This window comes from Dendropsophus ebraccatus, chromosome 1 (assembly GCF_027789765.1).
Source record: "Dendropsophus ebraccatus isolate aDenEbr1 chromosome 1, aDenEbr1.pat, whole genome shotgun sequence".
Classification (NCBI taxonomy): Eukaryota; Metazoa; Chordata; class Amphibia; order Anura; family Hylidae; genus Dendropsophus; species Dendropsophus ebraccatus.
This window is the reverse complement of record NC_091454.1, coordinates 97,066,224-97,086,025: the sequence shown is the minus strand read 5'-3', so window position 1 is coordinate 97,086,025 and position 19,802 is coordinate 97,066,224. Positions and strand designations below refer to the sequence as shown.

Here is a 19,802-nt window from a genome sequence, read left to right as displayed (position 1 = left end):
ATACAGGGCCCCCTACTCCATCTATACAGTACATGTATATACAGGACCCCCTACTCCATCTATACAGTACATGGAGTAGGGGGTCCTGTATATACATGTACTGTATAGATGGAGTAGGAGGTCCTGTATATACATGTACTGTATGGATGGAGTAGGGGGCCCTGTATATACATGTACTGTATAGATGGAGTAGGGGGTCCTGTATATACATGTACTGCATAGATGGAGTAGGGGGTCCTGTATATACATCTATACAGTACATGTATATACAGGGCCCCCTACTCCATCCATACAGTACATGTATATACAGGGCCCCCTACTCCATCCATACAGTACATGTATATACAGGGCCCCCTACTCCATCCATACAGTACATGCAGGGCCGGTTTTAGACTAGATGTGGCCCTGGGCAAAGTTGAAGGTGGGGCCCCAAATGCTGAAATATTTTAGCAACAATTTAAGGTCCCCATACATGTTACTCTTTTGTTGGTGGTACCTGTTGCTCCTGGTGGGTTTGGCCATCAGCGTAAGGTGTATGGGGCTCTCTGGACAGTCCTCTGACAGATGATATCAGTGGACATAGAAGGTCAAGCTTGATGGAAAATCAATGCCCAACCTCTTTGTTCTCAGAGAGATAAGCCGCCATCAGATCTGTATGGCTATGGCTTTCCCCTCTCATAGAGAACACAGGAACACTCAGATGTGCCAAATTTCTGTGTATGGGGAGGACGGGACCGGATGGGACAGATAATTGTCAGCTGAAGGATTGTTCAGCCAGCAGTTATTGGAAGCGTACGGCCACTTTTAAGGCCGTATTACACGGCCTGATATTCTGCAGAAGTGAGCGCCAATCTGGTAGAATGGAGCTCGGTTAGAGAGCCTACTACATGGCTCTTTTATGATGCAGCAAAAGCTATGGAGGAGATTTATCAAACTGGTGTAAAGATGAATTGGCTCAGTTGCCCCTAGCAACCAATTAGATTCCACCATCTTAGAATGTGAGTAATGAATGGTGGAATCTGATTGGTTGCTAGGGGCAACGGAGCCAGTTTCACTTTACACCATGTTTGATAAATCTCCCCCTATGTGTATATATACAGTATATCATTAGTGATGTGTGTGCAATCCTTGCTGTATAAAGTAAACAATAAAGATATATACTACCTGATCACGTTCCCCGGTGCCCTCAGGCCTTGTCTGTGATATATACTACCTGATCATGTTCCCCAGTGTCCTCACAGAGCGATAGCGTCCTGATTCTGACTATTTTCGCTCCATGTATTAGGCCCCTTACTCAGTTCAGAAGGTTACATGCCGGGACTGCCGCTATATGCCAGGACTGCCCCTACATGTCAGGACTGCCACTATATGCCTGGACTGCCCCTACATGTCAGGACTGCCCATACATTCTGGGACTGCCGCTACATGCCAGGACTGCCCCTACATGTCAGGACTGCCGCTACATTCTGGGACTGCCGCTACATGCCGGGACTGCCACTACATGTCAGGACTGCCCCTACATTCTGGGACTGCCGCTACATGTAAGGACTGCCCCTAAATGCCAGGACTGCCACTACATTCTGGGACTGCCGCTACATGCCAGGACTGCCGCTAGTGGTGTAAACACAAGAACTATTTATATGAATTGCTTTTAAAAAATAAAATAAAAAAATCACTAGTAATCAGGACCAAATATTACCTCCATACCGTTATTGAAGAAAACGTTACTATATATAGGCCAATATTACCACCATAAAGTGACCGCCCCATAATGACTCTATATATACACTATATACAGACCAATATTACTGCCATAGAGTGACCACTGCATGACTCTATATACACTATATACAGACCAATATTACCGCTATAGACTTTCCACTGTATAATGAATGACTCTTTATACCCTGTATACAGACCAATATTATGTGGCTGTCACTCTATGGCTGTACTTTTGGTCTGTATATAGTGTATATATAGAGTCATTATGTGGTGGTCACTGTATGGCGGTAATATTGGTCTGTATATAGTGTCATTATGTGGTAGTCAATCTATGGCAGTAATGACTATATATACACTATATACAGAACAATATTAATGCCAAAGAGTGACCACTGCATAATGACACTTTATACAGACCAATATTACCGCCATAGAGTGACCGCCACATAACTCTATATACACACTATATACAGACCAATATTACCGCCATAGATTGACCATCACATAATGACCCTATATACACTATATACAGACCAATATTACCGCCATAGACTGACCGCCACATAATGCATAATGACTCTGTATCCAGACCAATATTATGTGGCTGTCACTCTATGGCTGTACTATTGGTCTGTATATAGTGTATATAGTCATTATATGGTGGTCACTGTATCGCAGTAATATTGGTCTGTATATAGTGTCATTATGTGGCAGTCAATCTATGGCAGTAATGACTATATATACACTATATAGAGACCAATATTACCGCCATACAGTGACCACCACCTAAGGACTGAATACCACCTTATTATTTTTCTCAATAAAATACACCGTATTGCCTTATATACATAGGAGCTGCAGCCAATCAGCGGCCTCAGTGGTCATCGGCAGAAATGACATAGGACTGATGAGGCCAGAGAACTGCTGCAGCTCCTGTATACAGTCTATTCACCTCAACACTTGGGAGTCAGCAGTGCTAACTCACACACTAATATATATATATATATATATATATATATATATATATATAATCTATATACACTCACACATCCATGAAAACACATTATACAGATACAAACCATCCAGTCCATACACTATACACAGGACATGTAACACACACTGCATTCATCCATTATACACTTACATTCATACACATTACACACTACATATACAGTATACTTACTCTGTCTAGCATGCTGGGTGTAGTGGTGAATCCCCCTCATGTACCATGCAGCAGGCTGTCATCCTCTCCTCCATCGTCCCGACAGCTCCACACCAGAGGAGGAAGTCACGTGCAGTAAGAGGAGCTGGAGGGAGGGGGAGCTACACACACACGGAGCAGACACCAAGCAGCGCCCTGCAGCCTCTGCGTGACCCCTGATAGCAGCAGCCGGGGATCACTGCCAGACGCTGCAGGACGCTCTCCTACTGGAACTGCGGTAGGGGGCCCCTGGGGGATGGGGGCCCTGGGCATTTGCCCTGCTTGCCCCCCCCTAACGCCGGCCCTGAGTACATGTATATACAGGGCCCCCTACTCCATCCATACAGTACATGTGTATATACAGGGCCCCCTACTCCATCCATACAGTACATGTATATACAGGACCCCCTACTCCATCCATACAGTACATGTATATACAGGACCCCCTACTCCATCTATACAGTACATGTATATACAGGACCTCCTACTCCATCTATACAGTACATGTATATACAGGGCCCCCTACTCCATCTATACAGTACATGTATATACAGGGCCCCCTACTCCATCTATACAGTACATGTATATACAGGACCCCCTACTCCATCTATACAGTACATGTATATACAGGACCTCCTACTCCATCTATACAGTACATGGAGTAGGGGGTCATGTATATACATGTACTGTATAGATGGAGTAGGAGGTCCTGTATATACATGTACTGTATGGATGGAGTAGGGGGCCCTGTATATACATGTACTGTATAGATGGAGTAGGGGGTCCTGTATATACATGTACTGCATAGATGGAGTAGGGGGTCCTGTATATACATCTATACAGTACATGTATATACAGGACCCCCTACTCCATCTATACAGTACATGTATATACAGGGCCCCCTACTCCATCCATACAGTACATGTATATACAGGGCCCCCTACTCCATCCATACAGTACATGTATATACAGGGCCCCCTACTCCATCCATACAGTACATGTATATACAGGGCCCCCTACTCCATCCATACAGTACATGTATATACAGGACCCCCTACTCCATCTACACAGTACATGTATATACAGGGCCCCCTACTCCATCTACACAGTACATGTATATACAGAACCCCCTACTCCATCCATACAGTACATGTATATACAGGGCACAACAGGTATACCAAACTGTGACTGGGTAACACTGCTACACCAGACCTGACCAATACCGCCATACTATGACTGGTAACACCTCCACACCAGACCTGACCAATACCGCCATACTGTGACTGGATAACACTGTCATACCAGACCTGACCAATACCGCCATACTGTGACTGGATAACACTGTCATATAAGACCTGACCAATACCGCCATACTGTGAATGGATAACACCGCCACAACAGACCTGACCAATACCGCTATACTGTGCTGGATAACACTGTCATACCAGACCTGACCAATACCGCCATACTGTGACTGGATAACACTGCCATACCAGACCTGACCAATACCGCCATATTGTGACTGGATAACACCGCTATACCAGACCTGACCAATACCACCATACCGTGACTGGATAACACCGCCACACCAAACCTGACCAATACCGCCATACTGTGACTAGATAACACCCCCATACCAGACATGACCAATACCGACACACTGTGACTGAATAACACTGCCATACGGGTAAATACAACCCTGCAGGTTTACAGGACACTACAGGTATACAGGACCCCAAAACTATACACTACAAGTGCACGGGACCTCCACAAAACTATATACTACAGGTATACAGGACCCCAAACTTTACACTACAGGTATACAGGACCCCAAAACTATATACTACAGGTATACAGGACCTCAAAACCATACACTACAGGTATACAGGACCTACACCAACTCTATAATACAGGTATACAGCACCTTCACCAACTCTATACTACAAGTATACAGGACCCCAAATATACTACAGGTATAAAGGAACTCCACCAGCTATATACTACAGGTATATAGGACCCCAAACTATACACTACAGGTATACAGGACCTCCACCAACTCTATACTATAGTTATACAGGACCCTCAAACTATTTACTACAGGTATACAGGACCCCCGAACTATATACTACAGGTATACAAGACCTCCACCAATTATACACTACAGGTATCCAGGACCCTCAAACTATAAACTACAGGTATACAAGACCTCCACCAACTATACATTACAGGTATACAGCACCAACTATATACTACAGGTATACAGGACCCCCGAACTATACAGTACAGGTATACAGGACCTTCACCAACTGTACACTGCAGGTATACAGGACCTCCCTCAACTATACACTATAGGTATACAGCCCCCCCAACTATGCACTACAGATATGCGAGACCCCTAAAAACTATACATTGTGGGTATAAAGAACCCCTCCAACTATGCACTACAGGTATACACTAATTCCACTGATTAACTCAGATAAAACAATACCTTTAGCTTGGCCTCCTGGGCACCTTAGAACAAATCTAATTAACACACTGACACTTTATACCCGGGCAGCGCCGGGTACATTTTCTAGTATTCATTAAAATTCCTTAGTCCCAGGGGCTCGCAGGGGCGAATTAACCCCATACGTTGTGATGTCAATGGGACGATAGGGAACATATGTGCATCAAGGACCATTGGACATGAAGGGGTTAAATATTATTGAAGTAGCTTGGTGCTAATGGCTAAGGCCCCGTTCCCACTGAGCAAAGCTAGCGGAATTCCGCGACGGAATTGTCCGCTGCGGAATGCCGTTAGCCTCCCGCTCATAATGGGACTCTATGGGAGGCGCGCGCTCCTGCCCTGTCCGCGCTGAAGAATGAACATGTTCATTCTTCAGCGCGTATAGAGCAGCAGCGCGCGCCTCCCATAGAGTCCCATTATGAGCGGGAGGCTAACGGCATTCCGCGGCGGACAATTCCGTCGCGGAATTCCGCTAGCTTTGCTCAGTGGGAACGGGGCCTAACATCCAGCATATCTTAATAGAAGTAGTGTCCATATTTTTAGGGATTATAAAACACATACTGGAGTTACAAAAACACAGCATTTTTTTTCTAAAATAGTACCACACCTGTATCTATAAATAATGGTGCCATAGACACCATTCTATGACCGGGGGATTCCGCATTCCGCTGAAAGGACTGACATGTCTATTCTTTCAGTGAAACGCAGAATTGGCCTGGCCATAGAATGGTGTGTATGGAGCCGACAGATATGTGTGCCGCAGTGAACGGGTACAAGCCCCGGAATCAGCCGGAACTTATCTGGGTGGATTCCGTAGTGTAAACCTACTCAAGGCAGGATTCACACCACAATCATTTCTATTGTTCTGCTTCGTCTTAGGCCCCTTTCACACCTCCGCTGATTCTGTCCATAGCTGTATGTCTGCGGCTACAGGCAGAATGCAGACCCGTCTATGGCCCCATACACACATCCATACATGCTACAGATGTTTGTTGGGGCCAGGATCCGTATAGCAAAAACCCCTATGTGTGAACCCTGCCTGTGTGTCCCGGTAATACTGAGGGGATGGCATGTTATATAGGAGAAGCACTGTGGTCAATGCAGTGTGGATAATGCTGGAAAGCAATTCCCAGGACATCCAAGTCACACAGCAAGAACGTCTCCAAGAATCACGACTCTCTATCTCCACCTGCTGGCAGTCCTGCTCAGTGTCATAAGGTTGTCATGGCAACCTGTAACCTTCTACACGAGCCGTTGTGCGTCTTGTCATTAGACAGCAGCAGGCATGCGCAGCCTCGCCGACTCTATCCACTCCTCTTGTATGATGTGGTCGCTGTCCTGTTCTTATTCAGGTCCTTGTGCCTGCTGTTCTCTGTCGCCATCTGACCAAATCAAAGATGGCCGCCAGGCAGAGCCGACGTCATATTGGTGCGCCTGAAGGTCAGGGCTGCACGCTGTGACAGCTGCATAGTGGTTGTGTGTGGCGCGGGGTTAGACTGTTGTAGGTGACGGGAATACTTGCCCATGGAGGAAGATAAATCTGCAAAAGATGAGCACGGCTACCACCTGTTCCCTCAGAGAGATCCCCGCAATCCGAGGCCCCCGTCATTTGCATCCAAGCTATACGGGTTAAATATCAGGTGTAAGGCGAGGCTAAAGATTGCCATGGAAACAAGTAGGTGTCAGGGATGAGGCTTTCCGGGGTCTTTTATTTAATATGGAGGAAGCTATATTATGTCTTCTGCTCCAGGTAGCCAGGTCTGCTGTCTTGTTGCAGAACCATAACTCCCAATATGCCTGGACAGTGACACACTGCTGGGGGTTGTGGCTCTGGTTGGGGACACAGCTTTATACATAGCTGACTGTATGAGTGGTGTCCAGGTATTGGATAGCTGTATGACCACCAGTACATGGCAGCTCCCTGGATAGTGGATTTAGACACTACCCTCCACTATCCAGGGAGCTGCCATGGCGGAGAAGGCTTTGGGAGGGAACCTGTCAGCAGGAAAAACATTACAGCGACACCATGCCTCTCCTGATAAGTGCAGTGGGTAAGTATGGCGGCTTTGTGGCCTGATCACAGTCATACCATGGCTAGTTCTGTGGAGCTGCCCACACAGATGAGATAGTTGAGGCTCATGAAGATACAGCGCTTGCCGGTTTAAAAGTTGACTTTCTTAACATACTGTGGTTGGGCTGTACTCTCAGGGTAGAACACATGATCAGATGACATATTGTAAGGTGCTGGTGGGTTTATAATGTTTTTGCTGCTGACAGATTCCTTTAAATGGATTAAGATTACAAAATGTGGTTGCTTTAATCCAAAACAGGACTGTTGTCCTCAGCTTGTCCACACATCACATGTGGACAGGTATATGGCACTGTTGTTGCAAGAAGGCAGGCATGTTTTATCCAATCCTGAAAACCCCCATTAAAGCCAGGTTCACATGTAGCGTATCCAAAGCGGATTTCACACTGCCAGTTCACAGCGTGATACCTTCCCATTCACTTCAATGGGATGACATACTGACAGTAATGTTGTCATCCCACTGCCAATATGTCAAAGTCAGCACCCTTAACCCCCTGCGACCTGTTTACATACTTTACAGGGTCCCCACTCCGGCTTGCTTCAGGGTCTCCCGGCACTCAGCCAATCAGGGCGCTGCCGCACCTTAACGCACTAATTGGCTGGTTGACGCTGGGCTTAAGGGGGCGCTGACTTTGACAGCATGAAATCCGCTACAGATTCACTACGTGTGAACCTGGCCTAACGGACACCCTGAGAACACATGGCATCACAGCAGGTCTTTTTAATAGTTATGGAAACTGGAGAGAAAGGAACGGCTGCACATCCCATCTATTGCTGATACTAATGCCGCTAGGCCTATATTAAAAATCAACACCAGAGTGTCTGTATATGATTTGATCAAGCCATAATAGCCCCGTGTACCAACGTGCAGGTCCTCTGGTTCACATGGGTCCCTACGCTAACATTAGACCTTGTTCACACTTGGATTTACGGGGGTCTCTGGGTATTGGTCCTGTGACAGTGGGGTTGCAGGGCCGTTCTATGGCCTCCTTTCCCTGGTTGTGCACGCTTTGCGGGGGTGGCAGTCACTGACTGACACTGTGGTGAGTTAGTGTAGGGACCCATGTGAGCCAGGAGACCTGCACGCTGGTACATGGGGCAATATGATTTGATCAAATTATATACCAACATCCTGGAGTTGGTTTTTAAATGTAGCTGAGAAGCATAAGTATCAGCCATAGGTGTGAGGTGCAGCGCTATTTTCTCTTCTTGTCCGGTTTTTAATAGTTATGCGACCACTGTGAAAAGCAACATAGGTATGTTTAAATTGGCTTAGATGCTAATTGACACTCTAATATTGTTTATTCACATTAAACGGGAGCGCTTTTAGACGAAGACAGATGAAACCATTAAATTCAGTGTAAATGTTTTCAAATATTTGTCTTGTCTTCCCTACTAGGTCCACATGTCAAATTACTTTTAGCTGCCATGAGTCAAGCTGGATGGTAAGTTTCTTAAGTTCTTAAATTAATTGGTGGGCTTGTTCTCACTACAATTTGTGCTTCTAATGCTCTGTTTACACGGAACGATAATTCGCCCGATCGTACGATTAACTTTTTTAAAGTAACAATTTTTTTTTAAATAGCAATTAGCGTTTAGATGGAACAATATATCGTACAGAAAAATCATTTTGCGATCGCTTAAGCCTATCTCACACATAGGTTAAATCGGTGAACGACTGTTTACACAGAACGATCTGCGAATTTTTTGCGAACAACGATTTAAGAACATGTTGTAAGATCAAAATGAACGATTTCTCGCTTGTGGTTTGATCGTTTGCTGCGTTTACACGTACGATTATCGTTCGAATGCGATCGTTATCGTGCAAATTCGAACGATATGCCTTCCATGTAAACGCAGTATAAGGCTTGGATATATCTTGAGTATAGTAGCTAGTGACTACATTCGGGTCATTTTCTGAGTGTACTTGAGTTTTACCTCAGACTGAAAACGTGCTTCACAGAGCATATCGATCCGTGCCACAAAGTCAGGTCCGCACTAGGACCTGTGGTTTTTTTTTTGCAGCACGTGAGATCATGGCTCCGTACGGATGTGTGAACGGGGGCCATTCAAATATATTAGCCCTATGTTTTTTCTCAACAATTAGCCCTATGTTTTGCCTGCAGTTGCACGTCTGTAACTACTGACCGAACCACGAATGTGTGAATAGGACCTAACTATGCTTGGGGCTATTAAAAATAATAGGGCCAATGCCCATTCGAACAGGCATCGTGTCATTTTGACAGTTTCCTGATGTGTCTGTGTCTCAGAGGCACAATTCATGGTGTGGACTCTTATACATAAAAAAAAAAAAAAAAAAAAAATGAAAAAAAAGTTGCTGCTATGGGATATCAACACTTTAATTATTGTGGATTTTTTGTTGTATGGATGGATGTGAGGATGTGTCACTGACATAGTAAAATAATTAAGTGTTGTCAAGGTCTTGTCAGAATATGATGCTCACTGTTGATATTTAACGATCCTTGCATTAATTTCTTTAATCATCTTACAGTTAAGGTTCAGATAGGACTGAGCCTTAGGACTGACATTAAAGGGCACTTGCTTTTTTTTCAGCACAGCATACATGGATAGACATTTTGCATGTGAGGAATGCGATGGACAAGTGGGAGGAGGGTTTGATTCTTCTACCTCTGAGGTAATTCAAGCATGAATCTATTTCTCATGCAAAAACACTTTTTTTAATGTGCATCATACTTTCTTTTCTTTTCATCTTTTTTTTTTTTTTTTTTTTTTTTTTTATGAAACCCGATGTATGGAAAAGAGCTGCAGAATGCACTTAAAATGAATCTGTCAACTGCAATTCGGGTCCCAAACTGCTGAGGCTGTTAGGTCAAGAAGACCCATGGTACCATGCATATATCTGTTGGTGCTTCCATAACATGAAAATAGCCTTTATTCTGCAGTGCAGAGAATCAAAGAGGCTTTCTCAGGCCCCTGTATTGATGCTACCTGGAATGCCTCCTCACTCCCCCTCCCATCCATGCCTTCTTGATTGACAGCTAGAAGCTGTCCTCCAAGCAGGGGAAGGGATGGAAGGGGTAACGAGGAGGCATTCTAGGCAGCAGCACTACAGGGGCCTGGGAAAGCTTACCCGTCCCTGCATTGCCGTTTCACCACTCCCGGACCCCTGCCAGCCTCCTACAGCTCTTGCTTCTGCCATGTTAAGACCTGGCTCTGGAATTCTCACTCAGCCATTCAGTGACTGGGGCAGGACATAGAAGCAGTCACTCACTGCAGGCCCTTCCTGATGGGGAGAGCTGATGACACAGTGCTGCGAGGGGCATGGGGATGGGTAAGTATTGGTTCTTTATTATGGTTCCACACTCCCTGCCTGCAGTATATTTTTTGTTTTGGCTGGACTTCTGTAAGGAGGCACAGATGAATATACATATACTATGTGTCTCCTTAGTCTAACAGCTATCCTACAGCATTGTCCACAGTTTCGGACCTGAATTGCAGCTGACAGCTTTACTTCAGGAGTATGTTGACGCACACCCTACTGATGAAAGTGAAGAGTACTTTCGGTTATTGGGGGCTTGTGCATATGTTATGTTTCAGAAGCTAGCTGAGTAATTAAAAAACATTGTAGGAGTTGTCCGGCATGGGACTTTTTTTTTTTTTTTACTATATGCCTGTGAAGGGGGTAACTAAAAATAATAGTTCCTGCTGTTCAGTGTCATGTTGTTTCAGGCCCGCCCAACCAATCTGTGGCTGCAGCTCTGTCCTGCCTCAGTTGCTGATTGGCTAAAGGGGCATGTATTGTCACAACCCCTGAAACCTAGAAGTAGCTGCACAGTGAGGATGGAGCCGTGAGATACGAGTGGTGAAGTGTAGTTTATTATTTTCAATCACCCCCTCCCCAGGCATATGGGAAAAAAGTCCCTTGCCGCCAGACAACACCTTTAACTTATCTTGAATTAACCCCTTTCTGCCCCATGAAGTTACCTCATAGGTCCTGCTGGGACATGTAAAGCTGGACTTGCATTATACGAAATGAGTACTGGCTGCCATCAGCAGCCGATGCTTACCACCTGTGAGTGGCATCAGAGATTATCCTGATGCAGGTCGTTTAATACTTTAGCATCTGTCAGGGTTCCACTGCGTGGCACTCATTATGTGATGGCTCAAATTACACTTTGGAAATCTGAGCTCGGTGGTGGTGGTGTTTTTTTTTTTTTTTTTTTTTCCATTTATTTTACTATTCTTTTTTTTTTTTTTTTAGGTTCAGCATGCATTATGTTTTTACAGCCTCATGTTTTGTTTTTTGTTTTTTTTTTTAGATTGTAATATGTCAGAATAATATTAATGATCAAACGACCATGAACAAAATGCTCTCACACGAATTGATCCATGCTTATGATCATTGTCGCGCACAAGTAGATTTTTTGACCAACATTCGACATTTAGCCTGCACTGAGGTATGCGTTCATTTTCAGATTGTAATATTTCAGTGACATATTGTGGGGTTTTTTTTGTTACTATTATGCTGAAGTTAAAGACTAGGTTCATAAAATCATTTTTCATGCATAATTTGGGTCAGGATACCGGTGTAGTCTGTACCCAAATGCATGTGAAATACACCAACAATCCATGTCATGTTGTAAATGTATCTAACTTTTGTCTCATACAGATGGCAGTCAATCACAGCTCTTATTCCTCACAATGAACTGTAATAGGTTGCTGTCTTGTCTGAGAGAAAAATCAGACTCTGGGCCATTGTGTTTCTGATATACTGATTTGAAATACATGTTGTATAGAAAAAGAGGACAAGATGTGTCACTTCATGGATATGTATTTACTATTAACCTATCAAGTATTGGTACAAATAAAATCTTTCTTTTAGCAGAAGCAGTCTGTCATGGATTGCTTTTATGGGAAGTTCCTTCTCTTGTGTCACAGCTAAGAGGCTGTAGACTTTCTTTCTTTTTTTTTTTTTTCTTCCTTTTTTTAATTAAATAATTCCTATGGGCCCTTATACATATCTGTAATTGTACTTATCTGCTTTTGGTCCACAATCTACTCCATAGGATCAATGGGGATCTGTGAAATATGAACATCTTACATTGCAATGTTGCGTTTTTAGTTTGTGTTTTTGGGACACAAAAAAATATTAACACTTACTGATTACTGATTTTTGATTACTGATGTTTGAATGTGGCCTTATAGTGTTAATATTCTTCTGTGCATTTATATTGCTCTCTCATGCTTGTTATAGGACTCCTTGCTGTCACTTTGATTCCTTTTCCAAATATCCACCTAATGTCTTATGGGCTGTGTAATTGCACATTAGTTGGATGTTCTACAGGACAATCGAAAAACAGTGTTTCATCATCTACACATGAGCATTTATTTTAAATAATTCTAAATATTCTTTGCCTGATGTAACAGTCATACTTATAAAATGTGGGACTACCTTTTAAAGCATATTAAAATAATATGGTATTTTTTTTAATAATTCCTAATCCTATTACACTTTAGATTCGAGCGGCCAGTCTTAGTGGAGATTGCTCTCTTTCCAATGAAATGTCCCGATTACAATTTGGTATTAAGCAACATCATCAGGTAGGTAAAGCATGTCACGGTGCAGTCTTCTAAACCTCTATGTGCAGATGCAGCTGCCAATGGAATTTCAGGTTGCTGTTGAAACGTCCTAAGCATCTGTGTGCTCCATGCACAAATCCTAGTCTTCGTAGGATGCTTAGGGTGTTTCCATAACAACCTGAAAGTCTATTGGCAGTTGTGTCTACATGCAGAAGTTTAGAAGACTGAACCATGATGTTTCCCTTTTATGGCATTTATGTGTTTTATCAAAGAACATACATTTTTTGCAATAATTTATTTAACTGGTCACTTACGTGTCTTCTGATCACTGCAGTCTTCACTAAATATGGTATAGCAGACACATTAATCCTGTGTAACACATACATGGATTAACAGATTCAGACTACATATGCTGTCAGCCAGGTCACCTTAAGCCTCACATTGACTTCTGTCATTCATGTGTGTCCATGTGTTTAGTATGCAGAACTTTTTTTATTTTTTATTTACTGCAACCCCTGTCAATGTCTTTGCAGGAGACACTTTTACATTCGGCATCACGTTTGTGGTGTATATGCTTGTTGTTTTTTTGTTTGTTCTCACTGCACTGCACTGTTCTCACTGCTTTAGGCCTCCAAACTTTACTCAAGACAGGTAGGATCCAGATTTGCTCTGCTTTGCTGAGGACCTTTTACATGTTAGTCTTATCGTACTATGAACATAACACATTCAACAAATAATATTTTTATACTTCATGGTAAAATGTACGGTGTCATTATTTACAAAGTACAGTTGGTACCATGACAAAGCAAGAATACAGTGGGGAAAAAATTTATTTAGTCAGCCACCAGTTGTGCAAATTGGACCTCAACTATGAGAGTCAAAATTAGAAAACAAATCCAGAAAATCACATTGTCTGATTTAGAAAAAATGTATTTGCAAATTATGGTGGAAAATAAGTATTTGGTCAATAACAAAAGTTCAACTCAATACTTTGTTCTATATCCTTTGTTGCCAATGACGAACATTTTCTGTCTTTACCAAGTCTTCTTGAGGTTGGCACACACTGTTGTTGGTATGTTGGCCCATACCTCCATGCAGATCTCCTCTAGAGCAGTGATGTTTTGGGGCTTTCACTGGGCAACACGGACTTTCAACTCCCTCCAAAGGTTTTCTATAGGGTTGAGATCTGCAGACTGGCTAGGCCACTCCAGGACCTTGAAATGCTTCTTATGAAGCCACTCCTTCGTTGCCCTGGCGGTGTGCTTGGGATCATTGTCATGCTGGAAGACCCAGCCGCCTTTCATCTTCAATGCTCTTGCTAATGGAAGGAGGTTTGCAGTCAAAATCTCACGATACTTGGCCCCATGCATTCTTTCATGTACACTGATCATTTGTCCTGGTCCCTTTGCAGAGGAACAGCCCCTAAGCACAATGTTGCCACCCCAATGCTTCACAGTAGGTATTGTGTTCATTGGATGCAACTCCTCATTCTTTCACCTCCAGACGAGTTGGGTTTCTACCAGACAGTTTTACTTTGGTTTTATCTGACCATATGACCTTCTCCAAATTCTCTTCTGGATCATCTAAATGCTCTCTAGCAAACTAAAAACTGACCTGGGCTTGTATTTGCTCAAGCAGGGTCACACATCTAGCACTTCAGGATCTGAGTCCCTGGCGGCGTAGTGTGTTACTGATAGTAGCCTTTGTTAAGTTAAACCCATCTCTCTGCAGGTCATTCACTAGGTCCCCTCGTGTTGTTTTGGGATCTTTGCTCATCGTTCTTGTGATCATTTTGACCCTACAGGGGTCATGCATGGAGCCCCAAATCGAGGGAGATTATCAGTGGTCTTGTATGTCTTCCATTTTCTAATTATTGCTCCCACAGTTGATTTCGTCACACCAAGCTACTTGCCTATTGCAGACTCGGTCTTCTTAGCCTGGTGCAGGGCTACAATTTTATTTCTGGTGTCCTTCGACAACTCTTTGTTCTTCACTATAGTGGAGCTTGGGGTATGACTGTTTGAGGTTGTGGACAGGTGTACTTTATACTGATAGCAAGTTCAAACAGGAGCCATTACTACAGGTAATGAGTGGAGGACAGGGGACCCTCTTAAAGAAGAAGTTACAACTCTGAGAAAGCCAGAAATCTTGTTTGTAGGTGACCAAATAAATTTTCTGGATTTGTTTTTTCATTTTTTTTTGTTATAGTTGAGGTCTACCTATGATTTCAATTACAGGCCTCTCTCATCTTTTTAAGTGGGAGAACTTGCACAATAGGTGACTGACTAAATACTTTTCCCCCCACTGTATATGTGGCTCTGTAAATGGATAAATGAACGTGTTATGGCTCTTACAAAGTGAGGGGGAAATAACGTTAATACAAGAATGAAAATGTATCTAGTTCTAAAGGGATTAACTAGCCGTGCACATATAGTGTATTTCACAACTACAGCCATGACTGCATATGTAAAAACACAAAAAAGACTGCATAACTGCTATATGTACTTATTTAAAATTGAAGCTTTGTAAGTTTTATACCTTATTTTGCTGACTGTAACTTTGCTTACAGGATTGCATAACATGTCCAACCCAGGGGATGGCAAACATTATTATTATTATGTATATTTACTATGCATTACACATTATTATGTCAAAGTAATGATACCAACTAAAGATAAAAGCTTTTAATTGTATTTTTTTTCCTGATGTTACGTTCTGTTGGTGCATGTGTAGTTGTTTAAATATTTTATGCACAGCTATAGCTTTGTTTGTATTTATTTCTTTAATAGACTTGTGTGCGAGACCGTGCAGTTCGCTCCATTATGGCTGCAAGGAAATTTAGTCGAAAGACTGCAGAAAAAGCTGTAGATGAAGTGTTTGATTCATGTTTTAATGACCGAGAACCATTTGGTCGCATTCCTCATAACACAGCTGAAGCAAATATGGCCTACAAAGAGTTTCGAAATCGTGGAAGATATTATGCAAATATATGAAATAAATAACATATTAAAAGTACGTGAGGCTCTATTATTCTCTAAGGGTTAAGATAGGCCAGCAAATTGTGACATCATTTTTGGATGATGAGGACACAGCCTTTTATCCTGTCTGTCTCTGTTAAGCTATTTGCACACAATGTGAGCTTCAAGAAAAGAAATCTGTTTACAGGCAAAATAAGGGTCCTATTCCACCGGACGAATATCGTTTACATAATCGTTAACGATTAACGATCTCAGACGACCGCTATTGCGAAAGACCTGAAAACGTTCACTCATTTTCATGGAACGATAATCGTTACTTATGATCGTAATTACGATAGTTTTTCTTCGCTATTTATTCGCTATTGCGTTCTTATCTATTGCGAAAGACCGAACGATGTCTTATTCAATGCGAACGATTTGCGAACGAGCAACGATAAAAATAGGTCCAGGTCTTATAAAGCGATCAACGATTTCTCGTTCGGTCGTTAATCGTTAACTGCATTTCAACCGAACGATTATCGTTTAGATTCGAACAATTTAACAATAATCTGAACGATAATCCTCCGGTGGAATAGGGCCCTAAGTCTCAAACTTTTAGATGTTTTTTTTTTCTAGAAACAGTTACCCTGCTCACCCTCCTATCACATGGCTCTGTTTCACCTAATAAACACCCTTTTTACAGTCCCATAGCAACAGTGACAGAGCTGTGCAGTAAGAGGGGAAGTAGGAAGACTATAGATCGAATTGCAATTCTTAATGGAGCAGTAGTGGCTGCAGCACTGAAGGTAAGTTGTTTTTCAGGCTGTAAGAAATGATCTTATTCTTAAATAAATGTGTCAATTATTCAATTATTTAGGCAACCTCTAGAAACCTACAGCAACTCAATTGTGTTGTGAAAATGCAGATTTTTTTTACTGGAAAATTCATGCATTGTAAAGGGTGAAATCTGCAGTCCACAAGTACCACATGTAATCTTGACCTCTTCAATGCATTATGTAATCAGAAAATGACCTATTTTTATGTAACATAATAAAACTTTTTATATATGACCTGACGGACCCAGTTGCGCCATCCATTTTTTCATGGTTCTCACAATCTGAGTTGGTTTCTCGATATCCAGTTAGAGCCGCTCGGCGCACTGAAGGCGCGCCTGCCACCCCCAGTGCTCAGATATCCCCTTCACCAGACCTGACTCTAAAGGAGGTAATTTTTTTTTTTCCCTAGTAATATACAATAATATAGTATATACTATATAATCTTATAGTATACAATAATCCTGAAATCTTGCAGTCTTAATTTGGCCACTAGACTTAAAAGGGTTTAGCAGGTGACTGTTAAAGGGAACCAGTTACGCCGAAAATCCATCTTAAGATAAGGAAACGTGCTGGCACATCACCCAGCACGTTTCCTAAACATCCCCCTGTAACCTCCGTGCTCCCCTCCATCAGTCAGTAATCTTACTTTAAAGAAGTCCCGCGCTGTATGTAAATTTCTGGCAAGTAGTCACGGTGGGAGGATTTAGTCAAGGTTGGCAGAATCAGTCACAGGTCCTGGGCGTCTGTAATGGCTGTAATCACGCCCAGAGGGGCGTGCTTGAGGTCTGCCTTCCATCCACGTTACCCGGAGGCTTGCGTTTCACGTCGGCGGCGCGCTGACGTCATCCGCACGCAGCGCCGTCATCTTCCGGAGTCCGTGCATGCGCAGTACGTCAGCGCAGTCTCCCGCCGTACTGTGCATGCGTGGACTACAGAAGACGTCTGCGCTGTGTGCGGATGATGTCAGCGCGCCGCCGACGTGAAACGCAAGCCGCCGGGTCACGTGGATAGAAGGCAGACCTCAAGCACGCCCCTCTGGGCGTGATTACAGCCATTACATACGCCCAGGACCTGTGACTGATTATGCCCACCTTGACTAAATCCGCCCACCGTGACTACTTGCCAGAAATTTACATACAGCGCAGGACTTCTTCAAAGTAAGATTACTGACTGATGGAGGGGGGCACGGAGGTTACAGGGGGATGTTTAGGAAACGTGCTGGGTGATGTGCCAGCACGTTTCCTTATCTTAAGATGGATTTTCGGCGTGATTGGTTTCCTTTAAAGCCTTTTGCTCCCACACACCTTTATTTAACCTCTGCTCTTCCCATATAGACAAAACAAAATGGGCTGTAACCTATATAGAAAACAAGGGCTGTAACCTACCTATACAACATACAAAAGGACAGGAGACTGCAGGAGAAGTGGTGCACTCACCACAAGATAAATGAATAATGTACTTTATAATCAAATAGCAAAAGACCCCACTTAAAGGGAACCAATCAGCCCAATTGGGCTGATATGGTTCTCAGGAGCACTGTATAAAGCTCCTGCAGCTTTTTCCCCCATAGACCTAATATGTGATTGTGCCACCCTTAGTAGTAACTACTGTAATCAAACACTTCTGACAACTTATGCTAAGTCTTGTGTATTGCTGTTGAGGAACTTAAGATAATAAAAGAATAAAAATAGAAGAATAAAATTTTATTTTGTTATTCAGCTTTAACACACTCCAAGCTTCTCATGTCTATGCTTAGGAAACATTGTCTTGCTCTCAAGCATCTTCTTAGCACCCATAGCCAGCACAACACCCAGCACCATAGAATCACATTACATACTATGGTACAGGCTACTGCTGTCTAGGACAGGGAAGTCAAACTCTGGCCCCCCGGCTGTTGCAAAACTACAAGTCCAAAACTATAGGTGCACTTGCCGATTCCCCCACTGATTGTTTGACACCTTCTCAGTTTTTCTACTCTGCTCTTAGCCCTAGATTCAAACTTTTACAATTGATCCCAGTTTTTCATTGTGTCACCCGGACAGAAAACTACATCTCCCAGTGTGCATTGCACCTTTTGAACTATCTGCCAGGTACGGCCCCTGTGTTGTAGCATCTGCCCACCACTATCTCCATATACTTCTGTTTTGCACAGTAAACACAGTATCTGTCTTTTTTGTCTCTTTATCTACATAGAGAGATGAAACAACAGTGTCTCTTTTCCCCATTACTACTCAGGAGAGGCTGTTGTTTTCCCGCCCTTGGCAAGGGGATTACTGTGTTATATCAGTGGTGGGCAGGGTTACAGATGAGGTGTTACAGCTTGCCTGGCAACAGAAGAGACCTCATGTGACCTCTGTCTCAACAGGGAGGGGGAAGACAGAGGAGTGGAGACAGAGTGGACTGTGAAGTGAGGATTTTCAGCAGCTTTAGGATGTACTGCAGACAGATGGCCCAATTCATGTAATAGAAGCAAATTGCAAACACGCTTATACTATGGGTGGGGATTAAACAAGGTTAAATCTTTCTTAGCCAGAGTACCCCTTTAAAGGATATACAGTGGTGCTCTCCCCATAAAGAGCATATTCCATATAAACAGTTAACCATAAAGTGAAAAGAATAGGTGGACCTTTCCACAGCCTTAAAAATGCCCACTTTATTGTGCATTTCTTATGATACAGATGCAGAGGATGTTAGAGTGAGGGAAATTTTGCACAACTCTGCGCTTCAATTAACCTCCTGTTGAAGGGCAGAGTTGCCATGAAATGACTCTGCAGCCCTCTTCATCTGTATTATGTTTTGCACAATGAAGTGGACATTTCTATTCTATTTTTTTTATGGATTATTGTTTATTTGCATTTTGCCTTGGTTCCACATCTGAGCTGTTGACTGGCCAGCTTACTTTCCCAATATTTTTGTGGAGCTATCTTTT

At 43.0% G+C, this 19,802-nt stretch overlaps 1 protein-coding gene across 2 annotated transcripts; it reads left to right on the top strand.

The window, feature by feature from the left end:
* The first annotated feature begins 6,774 nt into the window (after nucleotides 1-6,774).
* On the top strand, nucleotides 6,775-16,095 carry LOC138796011 (mitochondrial inner membrane protease ATP23 homolog). 2 transcript variants are annotated; one of them, XM_069975871.1, is made up of 7 exons: nucleotides 6,775-7,104; nucleotides 8,918-8,963; nucleotides 10,093-10,174; nucleotides 11,820-11,957; nucleotides 13,018-13,101; nucleotides 13,708-13,731; nucleotides 15,870-16,095. In XM_069975871.1, the coding sequence occupies exons 1-7, from the start codon at nucleotides 6,954-6,956 to the stop codon at nucleotides 16,071-16,073; spliced, it is 729 nt and encodes a 242-aa protein (XP_069831972.1). In that variant the 5' UTR covers nucleotides 6,775-6,953; the 3' UTR covers nucleotides 16,074-16,095. The 2 variants fall into 2 exon arrangements, with proteins under 2 accessions (XP_069831972.1, XP_069831983.1); XM_069975882.1 differs by lacking the exon at nucleotides 13,708-13,731 and having other exon boundaries at nucleotides 6,778-7,104.
* Nucleotides 16,096-19,802: the final 3,707 nt, after the last annotated feature.

Coding starts and splice junctions, on each gene's coding strand:
- LOC138796011 (XM_069975871.1), top strand. CDS start 6,954: ATGGAGGAAGATAAATCTGCAAAAGATGAGCACGGCTACCACCTGTTC. Junction 8,964..10,092: donor GCCATGAGTCAAGCTGGATG/GTAAGTTTCTTA, acceptor CTTTTTTTTCAG/CACAGCATACATGGATAGAC. Junction 10,175..11,819: donor TTGATTCTTCTACCTCTGAG/GTAATTCAAGCA, acceptor TTTTTTTTTTAG/ATTGTAATATGTCAGAATAA.